The 13383-nt window shown below is 36.7% G+C and overlaps 1 protein-coding gene across 1 annotated transcript in view; it reads right to left on the bottom strand.

Moving 5' to 3' along the window:
* Positions 1 to 337: 337 nt before the first annotated feature.
* The window catches only part of HPS3 (HPS3, biogenesis of lysosomal organelles complex 2 subunit 1), an 18757-nt gene continuing 5711 nt past the window's right edge, over positions 338 to 13383 (bottom strand). The window contains exons 4-17 of the mRNA XM_026045139.1: positions 13226 to 13311; positions 11954 to 12146; positions 11614 to 11695; positions 9714 to 9868; positions 8809 to 8917; positions 8428 to 8609; positions 8001 to 8178; positions 7170 to 7400; positions 6466 to 6651; positions 5032 to 5220; positions 4394 to 4501; positions 3703 to 3909; positions 2420 to 2510; positions 338 to 1011 (exon numbers count right to left, since the gene is read on the bottom strand). Coding sequence (XP_025900924.1) covers positions 884 to 1011; positions 2420 to 2510; positions 3703 to 3909; positions 4394 to 4501; positions 5032 to 5220; positions 6466 to 6651; positions 7170 to 7400; positions 8001 to 8178; positions 8428 to 8609; positions 8809 to 8917; positions 9714 to 9868; positions 11614 to 11695; positions 11954 to 12146; positions 13226 to 13311 — 2125 coding nt within the window. The 3' untranslated portion in view covers positions 338 to 883. The remainder of the gene's footprint in view (positions 1012 to 2419; positions 2511 to 3702; positions 3910 to 4393; positions 4502 to 5031; positions 5221 to 6465; positions 6652 to 7169; positions 7401 to 8000; positions 8179 to 8427; positions 8610 to 8808; positions 8918 to 9713; positions 9869 to 11613; positions 11696 to 11953; positions 12147 to 13225; positions 13312 to 13383) is intronic.

The following is a 13383-nucleotide window of genomic DNA, read 5'->3' as shown; positions in this document are numbered from 1 at the left end:
ACCACTGAGGGTAAACATCAGGAGTAGGTCTGAGGGTAAACGCTGGGAGTAGGTCTCAGGGTAGACATGGAAGCAGGACCCAGGGTACATGCTGAGAGAAGGAAGTAGTACTTCCATGTCTACCATCAGTCCTACTCCCAAAGTCTACCATCAGTCCTACTCGCAAAGTCTACCCTCAGTGGTACTTCTATGACTACCCTCAATGGTACTGCAACTGYCTACCCTCAGGCCTACTCCCAGTGTCTACCCTCTGTCCTATTGCCCATGTCTACCCTTAGTGGTACATCCATATTTACCCTTACTCAGGGTATCAGGGAATTTCTATGTTGCAAAATGAAGAAAAGGGCCTAGTTTCAGATGCAAGTCAAGCATATTTACTCACCAATTAGAGACATTCCCCCTTGATGATGATCCAGCTAACTAGCAGGGAATTAAGAGTGACACATGCTTTACTTCTAGCATACATTAAATGCTTTACTTCTAGCATACATTAAATGTGTCATGGTATTGTACAGTCAGTAGTTTTTAAGCACTTTGGCCATAAGTTTAGCTTCATTTAGGAGATAAGTGACCTACATCTGATAGCTGAACAGTTGTGCTTTTCACCTGACCAACCACCATAAAGTTTTACCTGACAGGAATTCCTTGGGATAGCCAAGTTCTATCAGTGTACAATAGTATTTTTTTTTCTATCAAAAGAGATGCTTAGCTTTAGCATGAGACGGTAGTTGTCATTCCATTAATAAGATTTCAACATGGCCATAGAGTGGCTAATGTGTAGAGTGAGTCCCACAAAGCTTTCTGTGTAGTTCTGCTGTTCCATTTCCTTTTTTATTCCAGTGCATTCTTGGTATTTGAGTGCATAGTAGATTTTTCACCAGCTTTAGGTCAATGGTTTCCTTTGGCTGCAGTGAATAAGATGTGGCAGGAAAAACGCTGCAGTTCCATCCTCTGGTATAACATTGAGGAAATCCCTTAGTTCCAGTTCCATAGTAACAACTGATAAAGCTTCTGTCCAGGGCAGGGAGTTTAAGATATTTTTGTTAAAACAAAGGAACAAAAACGCCATTAACAATGTGATTACTAACTGAAGTCATCAAATTATTGAAATATTATAACTGGAATCAAATTTGAGACCATTTGGGACCACACACAACTATGAAATAATCTCAAGTGTAACRGCATTTAAACAGAACTGCATATTAGAATGAAACCCTACCTCTATTCATCGGGTCTCCGTGTGGCACTAACGCTTACAGAATTCTGACCTGTTACTTCGTTTTGCACAAATTACAAAGGAAGCATTAGAATATACCACAGCATCCTAATTCAGAATAATTTGTAGTATGTGATGTTCTGTGAACAGCTTCTGAGATGCAGCTGGGTACAAGTTGAAACCCAGACAGTTCCATCTCCACATGAGGAAGAACTTCTTTCCTCTAAAGGTGACAAAGCCCTCAAACAGGTTGCCCAAAGAGGCTGTGGAGTCTCCTGCTCCGGAGATCTTCCAAACCCGCCTGGATGTCACAGAGGCCCTGTGCTCTGGGTGTCCCTGCGGGAGCAGGAGGGTTGGAYGGGATGATCATTACATGTGCCTTCCAACCTCAGTCATTCTGTGATTCTGTGATATCATGTTCTGATGTTTTTATTAATGCAAAGTTAATAAACATGCAAATATTGGTTCAAAGAAAAATCTGTCACTACAAGCTRGAAATTTCTGGTACAGCATGGTAACATGTTCCACGCCATGCAACCCAGCCATGTTGTTGTTCTGCCCTCAGAATGTATGACAGGGATAGTTTTGTTTTCATACAGTCTTCTTATTCTGTCAAAGACACACAAACTGAACCCTCAGCTGTGCATTATTACTGTCTTCCTACAAACATGTAACACTGGGACTATTTCAACTCAGGGTTAGTTTCTCTACAGCTTTGTTTCCACTGATCAAACAGCTGGGAGAACCCCCCTCCCCAACGCCAAAGATGAATGATACCAATTTCTTCTGGTTAATACTTCCAACTATCAATAACACAATGCAGTTTTTCAATCTATGGCTGAATCATAAAAAGACACTTAACACTCTATAGGATGATGAATAACAGCCTGCTGCCCATTGCTTAGAACCCTAGTCACTTAGCCTGGAACAAAAGCACTTACTGTTCCTGCTATTTGATAGCTTTTTGTGGTCTTCTTACTTATATAGAGGTAATACGAGGTAATGCTACCATTGTGAAATGTTCTGCACAATGCAGAATGCTGCCCAACTACCTAGATAGCTGCTGAGTGCTATTAGCTTTGTCCATGTAAAAGGGTCCCTTCTTTCTGCGCATTGCACTGATAGTCACTAGGCTGAACAATGCTCAGAGCACCGTGTGCCAAACAGCAGCTTCTTGAACCCAGCTGTCATCATAACATTTACCTTTAAGTGAGGAAATATGAACAGGACAGTAATTTCCAGTAAGTCTGGTTCTCTTGTAAAGTTCAGGAAGCAGCTTGTTCCACCACAGAGCCTAATTCAAAACATCAACAACAACAAACTAAAAGTGTGAACTAACAATGTCCAAAAGCCCAAAATACTCCCTAAAAAATACACCGAACTAAGACCAGATGCAAATGTAGGTAGGTTAAGATCAACTCAGGAATTAGTTTATATAATGATTTGAAATGCATATATAATGAATTTGAATTCTTGCATAAGTATTATTTTCAAATTTCACTGTCATCTTTTATACTTAAAACTTTAACCTCCCCCAAGTGCCTCTACAGAGAAGAATGCTTATAGTTTAGAACGTAAGTGTACATAATACATAGTAACACACTGAGATGCAGTAAGAAAATTAAGATTTTTCCTTCCAAACAACTCCATGCAAAATGGTAAGTGGTACATAATAAGAGAACTCTGCTCTGTCCTGATCTGTCAGTTGTTACAGTGACTTAAGTATTTTCTGTGTACTTTCTGTAAGAACAGAGAGGGGGAAAGGATTACTTCCCTTTTTCTTACAGACGGTAAGGCTTTTCTTCCACTTTTCTTCATGTTCAGTACTGTAACCTCACACTAAACTCTACTACTAACATGGAAACAACAAAGAAACTACCTTCAAATCTGAAAATATGCAGCAATTTGGTTTTGGAATGGAATACTGTTATCTCCAGGTGGTAGGGAATCAGCTTTCCTGATTCTAGCATGCAAAATCGCACAATTTATCAAGCAGCTGTGGGACAGCTCTTTCTGTTGAGAAAGTGGGACATAAATAATATAATTTCCTTAATGAATCAGTACCATCCCTAGGCCATAAGGTCAGATGTCACTGGACTGCCTAAAGAACATGTTTAAAAGTGGTTTTATTTGAAGGACCATCATTTCTCAGCTTATCACTGAAATCTGATATATTACACAATGCTGTCGAATATTACTTAGAATATTGACTGGTATTCTTTTCTGAGGCACTCTGCAATATAAATGACTATTTACTACAGTTAATATAAGCAGTCACACTTTTGTTAAGGAATTGTGAAAAATATATATAATTAAAATTAGTAGGGATTCAGCTATGAAATTTTAGTACAAAGTGAGAGGTTTGTAACAAGCTAAGCATTTAAGCCCTGAAAGCAGGGCTATCTGACCTCCTCAGATGTGCAGATGTAACAGGGAACAATGTTCCAAAGAAAAAAAAAAATTGCGCAAGTTTAACAGCAGCTCACCAGACTGTCATCTTTCAGTTCATGTTGAGCATACAGAACAACTGCATCAGGACATTTGTTCAAAAGCAGGTCGAGGGAATCCTCATACTTTCCTAGACGTGTACTGCAGAGAACACGGATGGTGAGGCCAACATTGCCATCCTCTGACAGAGGCTCCAAGAAAGGCAGAGCTGAAGCTACATTGATTGATTGACTACATAAAATAGACTGAAAACAAGAAGAAAAGCTATTTTTGGATTTAAGTCAAATTTTGCAAGGAAAATTAACCATACTTTTAAAACAAAAGCTTTCACTTATTGTAACAGTTTTAAAATAATATTACCTTTAAAGACAGTTACTGCTAACTGGGAAAGTAAGTGTGGAATAGACTGTAAATGAATATAGCATTGTAACTGACATATCCTTGAGGAACTTCTTGCTTCTGCAATTTCAATGTATCTTTTAGCTCCACTTGGATAACAGAATTCTTACCCTAGAAACAGCTTTATTATTACACCTTGTTCTGATAAACATGGCAGTATAGTTTGAGTGTTCTATAGACACCAAAGAAGACCTCAACCCGGCAGTTTTTATTGAGAAAGGCTGAAGTGCTAACAGTGTAAGTTTTGTGAGTTTTTCCCTCCAGTATACATAGATATTCAAACATAAATGATCACTTGCAGAACAGGTGCAAACTGCAAAACTCTCATACCTGTAGTTTTGAAATATCTTCAGGATAATCTTGATCAGATGGGGATCCCACTGCCATTATGGAAATTACCCAGGGGAAAATCAACCCGAAATGATTACAGGAATTTATCTATACAAGAAAAAAGTTTTAGTATCAGAAATCTTTCTGCTGTTACTGATCAATGTGAAACCCAATCAATGTGAAGAAAATTCAATTCTCAAATAGCATACTTTAGAAGAGCAGCTGCTTTTTTCTTTTGGTTCATATAGACTGGGTGAAGAATAAACTTAACATTGACTTATTTCTGTATTCCAGATTTCCAATTCAGAAAACTTTACAGTCATCCACTCACAGATTTTCCTCAGTGAGTCAGCTTTGTAAAATTTCAAAGACTCCACTGGACAAACTGTCCATTTAAGCCCTTACTCCTGTCCAGAATTGAAATTCCTGTTGGAAATTTACTTGTAAATGTACCCAAATTGTAAGAGTGACCTGAATCAGGAATATCTATTCGTTTAAATCCACACAATGTTCTATGTTTTCAGTCTTGCAGCTTTCAAACAACTGTTCAGAATTACATTACTCAAGATAGTATTTGAATGAGCTTTGGCTAGATGATGAAATCATAAAACTTTCTCTGAGCACACAGATGTACTTACAAGATCCTCTGTTGTTTTCAGTGGTTTGGTCTCAGGAAATTCCCTCTTTGATATTCTGCAAACATACTGACAAATTAACCTTAGTAAGAGTTTCTGAAGCGCTTCTTCCTGAGTGCATACTACAAGAAGAGCTTCCCAAAAATCCACTAAGAGCTGAGGGACAGTGTTTTCACTGCTACCGCACAATGTCTAAGAACAAAAACAAACAAACAAAAAACAAAAACAGCAACTTAGCACAGAATATGGCACTTATTAGTAACTGTAGTTAGAAGAAACAACAACAGTTTTTCACATTTTTAGCAGATGCAATGGTTGCTTTGTGTCCTGATGTACTTTTAATGGGTATGATTTTACACAGTACAGCAACAGACAAAGTAAAAAGGTTCTAGAATGATTTTAGGGAAATCAAGTCTAAATTACATTATTTGATTTCTTCTCACAGACTTACTCCACTATCAGAAATAATCTATTCAGCAAGCATTTACAGACTTGCTAAATTGAAGATTTAAATGTATCAATAGCTAAGCAGACACCTTCTAAAGAAACACCTTAATGGAAGGAAATAAATAAATATTGTGTAGCTCAGCAGGAGATATTGGTAAGAGCCACAGTGAAGATGCTTCAGGCCTTAACGTCTGATGTGTCAGGGATATGGATCTCTAAGAGTTAACTGGCTTCCAACTGGCTTAAAAAAAAAAACATTAGAATGAATCTGAGTTTCATGAATTTATATTTCCAATAAAAGTCTTTCAAAATAACAGATCTAGGGCCATGATATACTGAAGCACACACTGAAGTAATGTACCAAAGTATACATAATTTTGATTCAAAAGAACATTATTCACTGTAGAGAGCAAGAAAAGAGAGAGCAAGAAAAGAGAGAGCAAGAAAAGAGGTTGTCTGTTCCCACTCTGGATAAAAAAAACTTTGTTGACCAGAGAAAAATACTTTTCCATAGTCTGCAGAGTAAGAACTTCGTTTCAGAACTGACTTTTTCAGAAACAGGAGAGCAAAGCATTATAGATCTTCATAAATACTTAAGTCTGACTCTTTAGAAAAATGTGTTTTCGTCCTAATGATTTCTTCAAAAGGAGTCTATGGAAATGACTTATCAAAGTTCTGCTAAGCTGAAGGGGCGTTAGGAGTGAACTGAAAAAATATCTGAGACCAGGGTATTCCTTGTTAACATAACAGAGTCAAAACAAAGAGTTTAACTTTTTTTTTTTTTTTTTTTTTGTCTTGATTTAACCAGTATTTATCTTCAGAAGGTCTAGCTCCAACCCTTTACAATCATCTAGAAAAACTGGCTACCGCCCATCCCTCTCTTTCACAAGAAACCTTGGAATGTGTGGGAACAACAATATTGATGAGCAAAGCAGTCTGAGGTAACATAACTATGAAAAAAATAGAAGTAAAAAATAATCACAGTCTAACCTTGAAAAAGGTATCTGCTTCTTCCAGTTCCATTTTACTGTTCTCATATAAAGCCACAATGGCAGCCACCAGTAACCCAGGCTGTGTCTTCTTCAGATGAACAGCAAATTCAGTCGGAATAACAATTCCTTCCTTGTGCTGTCTCAAGAGCTTTGGCTGCCCAATGAAGCCAAAGGCCAGTACCGTCTATGGACATAGATATAAGTCATGTGAAGAATTCAATTCACATATCAAGCAACCCACCAAACTCAGTATTTATTCTGGTAATCAAGCTTACTGATTAAACAAAGGGAAGCTGAGAGAATTAAATAAATTCTACAGTTTATCGAAAAAGTTTTCCAGAGACCAACCTCTAACCTATGTGCTGAACACTGGCTGCTAAATGTTATGTCACTGTCCTGAATACTGGAAGTACTGGACTGTTCAGAGTTAGATGGAATTCATGGCTTTGTAAATTCTGCACACTTAGTAAGACTCTGCCAGGATAAGACTACTCTTGCTGCAAAGTGAACTGTACAGTCCCAGCATATGCCAGCCCTCAAGCCCAAGTCTGTGCTTGCAGACATTCAGCAGAGCCTAGACAGCATACCAGGAGGAAAATGAAGAGAGACTGAAAGGCTCTCATATGGTGAAACACAACCACAAGCCAAGAAGTATTCACACTGTTTACAAGGGGTGAATAGCTCATGGTTTAAGCATCATACTTCCTTATAGGAGCCCATCTCACGCTTATACATCATCAGATCTCCCATTTTCAGAGCCATGAAAGCCTTGGTAAGTGTTAGGACCACTGATGGCACGATCTTTTCTGTCTTCTGAAGATAACTCATGGCTGTTGAAGGGCAGACATTTCTCATGCAGGGAGTGCAGATGATATGTGGCAGCTGGACAGGTTCAGTAAGATAGAATATTTGAATAATTTTAGTTGTCAATTCCTGTTTAAAAAAAAAAAAAGGCCATTTAACGGTTTCATCCTCTCCAGATACAGTCTTTCACAGCATATAAAAACAGCACTTACAGACAGCTTTGCTATCAAACCAGAGCTATCAAATCCTGCCTCCTACCTTCCTGGTAAAAGTAAAGGAACCTTGAGAACAGATCAGTCCATACTATGGTGGATGAGCACATCCACCACAGTGAATCCGTTTTACCAATCTGTACAGTTTATCAGTTTTCAAAATAAGAGTTTGCTCTGTTACATGAAGAGGATTTAAAGAAATGGGGGATGATAGAAAGTTGATAAACTTTCCTAGTTTGGCATTATCTCCAGGTATAATTGGAAGCCAGATCATTAGGAATATGTATCTCAAGTGCTTGATAGTGGTCAGAAGTACCACAATTTTCTCTTTACAGTTACTGAAATTGCTTACTCTTTTGTAAATATAAGAAGGAAGAGAAAAAAAAAMCTGTAAAACTAAATATACAGCCTATCTGTTTCAAAGGAAACTCGATACATAAAATTAGAAAATAAAATTAGTTCTCAAAACTAGAACTAAAGCAGTAGATGAAGAAAAAAAAAAGCTTCATTTTTCTACCTGACTTAATTCTTCATTTAAATCTTCATTAAGAGAGTGAGTTAAGTAAAATATAAATCCTCTTTCATATTTCTGTTTTTCATCACCTTGTGAAACTACTCTCTCTAAAACTTCCATCATGGATAAACCAGACATTCTGTAGTAAGGCAAAGCAAGGTGGTAATCCTTTGTGTCAAACCTGAAAGCAACAAATAGGAAGAGGCAACATGAAGTTAAGGGCAACAGCTTTGCCACTGCTCTTTTTAAGAATTAAAATAATGCACACACAGGCAATATTTAGACATGCTGAACAGAAAACCAGTAAGCTGTTTTGGTAGAATTTAAGTGCTAACATAAAATAAATAATAATATATTTTAAATTTTAGGGTTGCATGAATGGAAACAAAAGTACAGACAAAAGCGTCACTTTGACATCCAAAACATATACCTGCTGTAGCAGTCTCCTAGAAAAGCACAGCTTTCTCTAAATGCTGTTAGAAGTTCTTCTTTATCATCTGCTTTAAAGAAACCGGGGTCCATTATAGCTGCTCTGACTAATAAGTGAGCTTCACTTAAAAGATGGATGCAACTCTCAGTTTTTACATTTTCATATGTTCTACTATAATCCACCTAGAACAGATGTTGCATATATTTAGGTTTTTGTCAGAAATAAACAATATACAGGAACAAATGTAGAGGACAACAGCTATGTGAAATAGCATACAGACTACTCATGAAAAATACATTACAGTATATGTAGCAATAAAATCCAGAGATTATATTACAATACTTTAGTCACCAAACAACAAATGCAGGAGCTGGACAATACCATTTCTCTATAAAGCTGGACAGTCGAAACAGTGTTTACAATATATAAATTCCAGCCAGATTCTGAATCAGGATTTTTTCTGGATTTGATGCCGCCAGTCTTTCTGGAACTAGAGAGGAAGAAAAAAAATGAGTTTTCAGTGTCAAAATAAACATTATGTAGACAAAAACAAGCCATGATTTGACAGTCTAAATGCATAAATAAATATGTTTGAGCATTTTAAAATTCAGTTGTGAATTTAACACAATGGACAATGCATGCTCATAAATCAGAGACAGCATGGTTAGGAACCATCAAGTACATCTCTGCCTGTATTTTAACATCAGGTAGTATTATATACTTCCACAGAGATGAGTAATTCAAACTAGCTAAGATATATACTTATTTTCTGTAAGGACTGACTGTACTTTTACTCCTGCAGCTCCATTAAAGTGTTTACCATGACATGGGGTAAGAAAGTACATGAATGCTTTTAGTATAATACATTGGTTTAGTCTAATATATATTTAATGCCCTAAAGTTAAAATGCTGCTGGAAATTACAGACTCCTCCTCTTCATATTTTACTAATATTTAATCTTTTTTAAAAAGAATGACGGTCTCAAGTAGACTAGCACTTGTTCAACTGATTTTTACAGGAGGTACAAAACATTTCTTCCTAAAATGCTAACTATGAACTTTGAAAAAATTCAAATAGTAGAAGAAAGCATGTCTTCATTTTCTGCTAATACATATTTTGCTAGCTTGTAATTTTAGTAGTCATATATTTTTCAAGAGAATTATTTTGAGTCACAGTACTGTTCTGCAAACTATTTCCAGAACCACCTTTTCACAGAGGATCCTCCTTCCAACTCCAACACCCAGAAATTCAACACTGATATCTCCCCCAAAGACACAAATCCTTACAGCATCCTCCTTGTAGGTTTTCTTCTTTCAGTAATATCTTCTGTGTCGGCCTTAATCAGAAGTATTACATGGTTTTTGAAATGACAGATAGCTCTTGGTCCTATAAAAAGCTGCATTCTTAATGTGCAGACATCTAGTGACACAGGTGGACAAGCCTATAAAGAACAGCAACTGTTTTGTGATTTCAGCTAGTATATACCACGATTCTCTAAATGAAAAGATATATGAGAAAAAATGTAGTTTTATGTCTAATTACACGACAGAAAAATATTCACAGCCTTTCCCAACTTTGAGTGCTTAACTTAAGCAAGAATTGGCAACTGCAGCTGCAGTTCTAGCTATATCTCAAAATAACTAAGCCTGAGTTTGGTGCCTAACATGGACCACTTAAATCCAAATGAATTTGACAAAATTGTAAAAGACTGCCTAACATTGTTTTAAAAATCCCATTTCAGTTGCTTATATTACTTAACTCTAGCGGTAACAATAAGCAAGGGAATATATTTCTGTTTTCTGAATTTCAACCTTAACTTGTTCAATATGTGCTTCTCAGCCAAGACTTACCATATCCTCTACAAGGAGCTGAGCTACAAATGTAAAAATGCAACCTTATTTATCCAACACACTCTGAATTTATAAGAAGGTAAAACACTGTATTTACAAATTAACGCTTTTCAAGAAACCTTAGATTTTTTTTGCAGACTTGGTTACTCACACCACTGCACTGGATAAAAGTTACTGAGTTTAAGAGGCAGGGGACCACATTGGTGCCTGGCTTGGAAGGAGGCCAGAAACTGTCACGAGCCAGACAGAAATAGACAAAGACAGCTCTGAAACCCATGTGAAAATCAGCTAGACTAATGCTTTCACGTGTCATACTCTAGACTAGAGTACACCCATCAATCACCTGCATTGCCCCTTGCCTCACTGGAGGAAATGATGGACTAAATGTAATCCACAGAGAAAACATGAAAAGTTGAGATTGAGAGGGGTCAATAAAGGGTTTTTATGTCTTTCTATTCTTTATCGCAATACCTGAATCAGTGATTGGAGCTTTCTGTTAGCAGGAAAAAAAAAACATTGAACAAAAATTTCCCTGCAATAACACCTTCACTACATTCCTGCCTCTCTCATATCACAGTCTCTATGGAAAGCAAAGAAAAAAGTTTAAAGTTTAAAAAAAGTAAAAGTTTATCATTTGATAACTTTACAACACCTCTCCCGTGCTATGACTTTACGTCTCCTGTCTACATGTTCAAAGAAAAATCTTACATGCTAGCTTAAAATCCATTTCAGTACGTTTTTATTAACATTTATCTTGTTCTTTATAATTCAGAAGATTATTGATGTAAGTGATGCGGAAGCGGAAAAGTCTAGACTTGGAAAAGATAAAAAGCCTTCTGTAAAAAACACCCTAAGTACCTGCTAAATAGACCTGCTCAAAGGTCTCTGCTGTCTTACGAAGACTCACATTTAAAGTACATCTGAGTGGGAAAAAAAAAAAAACCCCAACCCATGGGCTTCAAGACATATAGGCTTTACAGACACTATCAGCTGCAATCAAGGAAAACTGCGCACTCTTCTTTCCAATCTATAAACAAAGTATGGAATTTGGTTTAAAATATATGTTCTTTATGGCTTTTAATGGATTTGGAAACATTCTACTAATATTCTAGATCTCAAAAGCCAATAGTAGATTATGTTTTACTGGTATATTTGTAGACCATTAAAATGTAGTTTGTCATGAATTAAAGTCAAATAGTAGTTATAGATATTACTTTAATGTTTGAACCAAAAAAAAAAAAAAAAAGGAAAGCATAGGTAAAGCATACGGAAACTAAGCGCCACACTACTGCTTGCATTTTTAACTTTTCACTGGGTACAAGACAACGAAGTGCACCTTCACAGTCGTATCAATGTACGGATCCTCATCACGAGCTGCTGCTGCACTGCATCGCACTGTGAAACACTGTAAGTTCTCACTAAATGGAAAAAAAAGAAACTACATTGATTACAACAACGAAGAAAGAAAAAGTTTGACTGGAAGCAACTGACTAGTATAAAGAATCAGGTAATTTTCCCTAAATGGGCCTTGGAGCACAGGCTGGAAGGCATGCTGTGCTGCCACAAAGACCTATGCAGAAGTTCCAGGAGAAGCTATGAAAGATATATTTTAGAGACAATAAAGAAAAGCAGATAGGAAGGTAGCAATACCATTAGCAAATTCATAAACATAGTACCTTGTAATGACATGCAGGAATTGTGGAGTGAGCACTGCCTGCTCTGACTTTTCTGAATAGTAGTAAGTAGAGATCAGTTCTACTAACTTCCCAACAGAGTAGAGGTATCCAACATGAGGTAAAGAGAAAAAGCAAAAGAGACTCAATAGCTCTCTCTCGTTCTCAGTTTCTCCATGGGCTTTCACAGAACTACCTGGATGTAACAACAAAAAAGGCATTTCATATACTCGACAGATCCAAACCTTGCAACTCCTTGGTAAGCCTAACATCTGAAAGACAAACTCAGAGCAGAGCTGCATGAGTTCCAGCTTGGTTTTGTACTTAGATACAGAAGAGAAGAAGAACTAAATAAGTATCAGTGTACAGGTCTAAAAAATTTAATTTGCAAGTCATAAGTAATCTCATTTGAAGACAATTCTAACAAAAGAATGGATGTGTCACTGAGCAAAGAAACTTCACAGATGCAACAGTATGTAGGAGTCTGGCCAGACTAGTCAGAAGTAGGTGCCCATAGACCAAACGGTCACCCTGATCATGTACAAGTCCTTGCGAGTTTATTTATAAAGCTGTTTTGGGAAGTAAAAGCCATGTCCAGATTCTACAGATTTGTGGATCTCTTGCTGAAAACTAAATCACAACAGATCAGTTAGCTGGAGCTGAATGGCAAATAGATCATTGAGTTGGGTCAGCTGCAACTTGTATGAGCATTTGCCATTTAATAGAACAGATAAAACCACAAAATAAGCAAGTAGACGGTAAAGGTATTGGATTACGTTTTTTAATGTTTCTGCTTGAGCTTAAGTTAGTGTGTGTTAGTAACCAGTTAAGATGTGAATCTCTTCTGTTTTTAACAGGTAACTTGTATATTAACAATTACTAAGGTTTACCATTCTAATTTCCACTGTTAAAACTAATGAGAAGTGGTGTAGGATCTCATGATGACATGGAGAATAAATATATTTACAGAATGTTGAGTGGCTATTTTGTGAAGTAAAATTAAGGAGAACAGAACTGATAAAAACAGATCTAGATGACTTCTTTTGACATGATGGACTAACATTTTATTTTAAGGTTTCTACAGAATTCAGAGAAATGTCAGCATTTTTTTTAATAGAAGCTCAGTAAATTATTGAATAGGGAAGAAAAAAGATCTTATTAAAAAATATTCTGATATTCTGACGGKAACAGAGTCCAAAAGACCTTAGCATATATACTCCCTTTCCCGTATCCCTTGTGGCAGAGATCATAATGCAGATATGAATGCATACCTACCTGTCTGGTACATAGGAAGCAGCTGAAGAGAGTGCAACTTTGTGTCTTCACAAAAGCCAAAAGGCGACTGGTCAGGTGTAAACCGTCTAGAAGGAAAAAGCAAAAAGAACAACACGGGATGTTGATTTAAAAAAAAAAAAAAAAAAAAAAAAAAAAAA

The sequence above is a fragment of the Nothoprocta perdicaria genome, unplaced genomic scaffold (genome assembly GCF_003342845.1).
Source record: "Nothoprocta perdicaria isolate Ctin4 unplaced genomic scaffold, notPer1 scaffold_4, whole genome shotgun sequence".
Classification (NCBI taxonomy): domain Eukaryota; kingdom Metazoa; phylum Chordata; class Aves; order Tinamiformes; family Tinamidae; genus Nothoprocta; species Nothoprocta perdicaria.
Note: the sequence above shows the minus strand (reverse complement) of the source record. Positions and strands in the feature narration are given on the sequence as shown.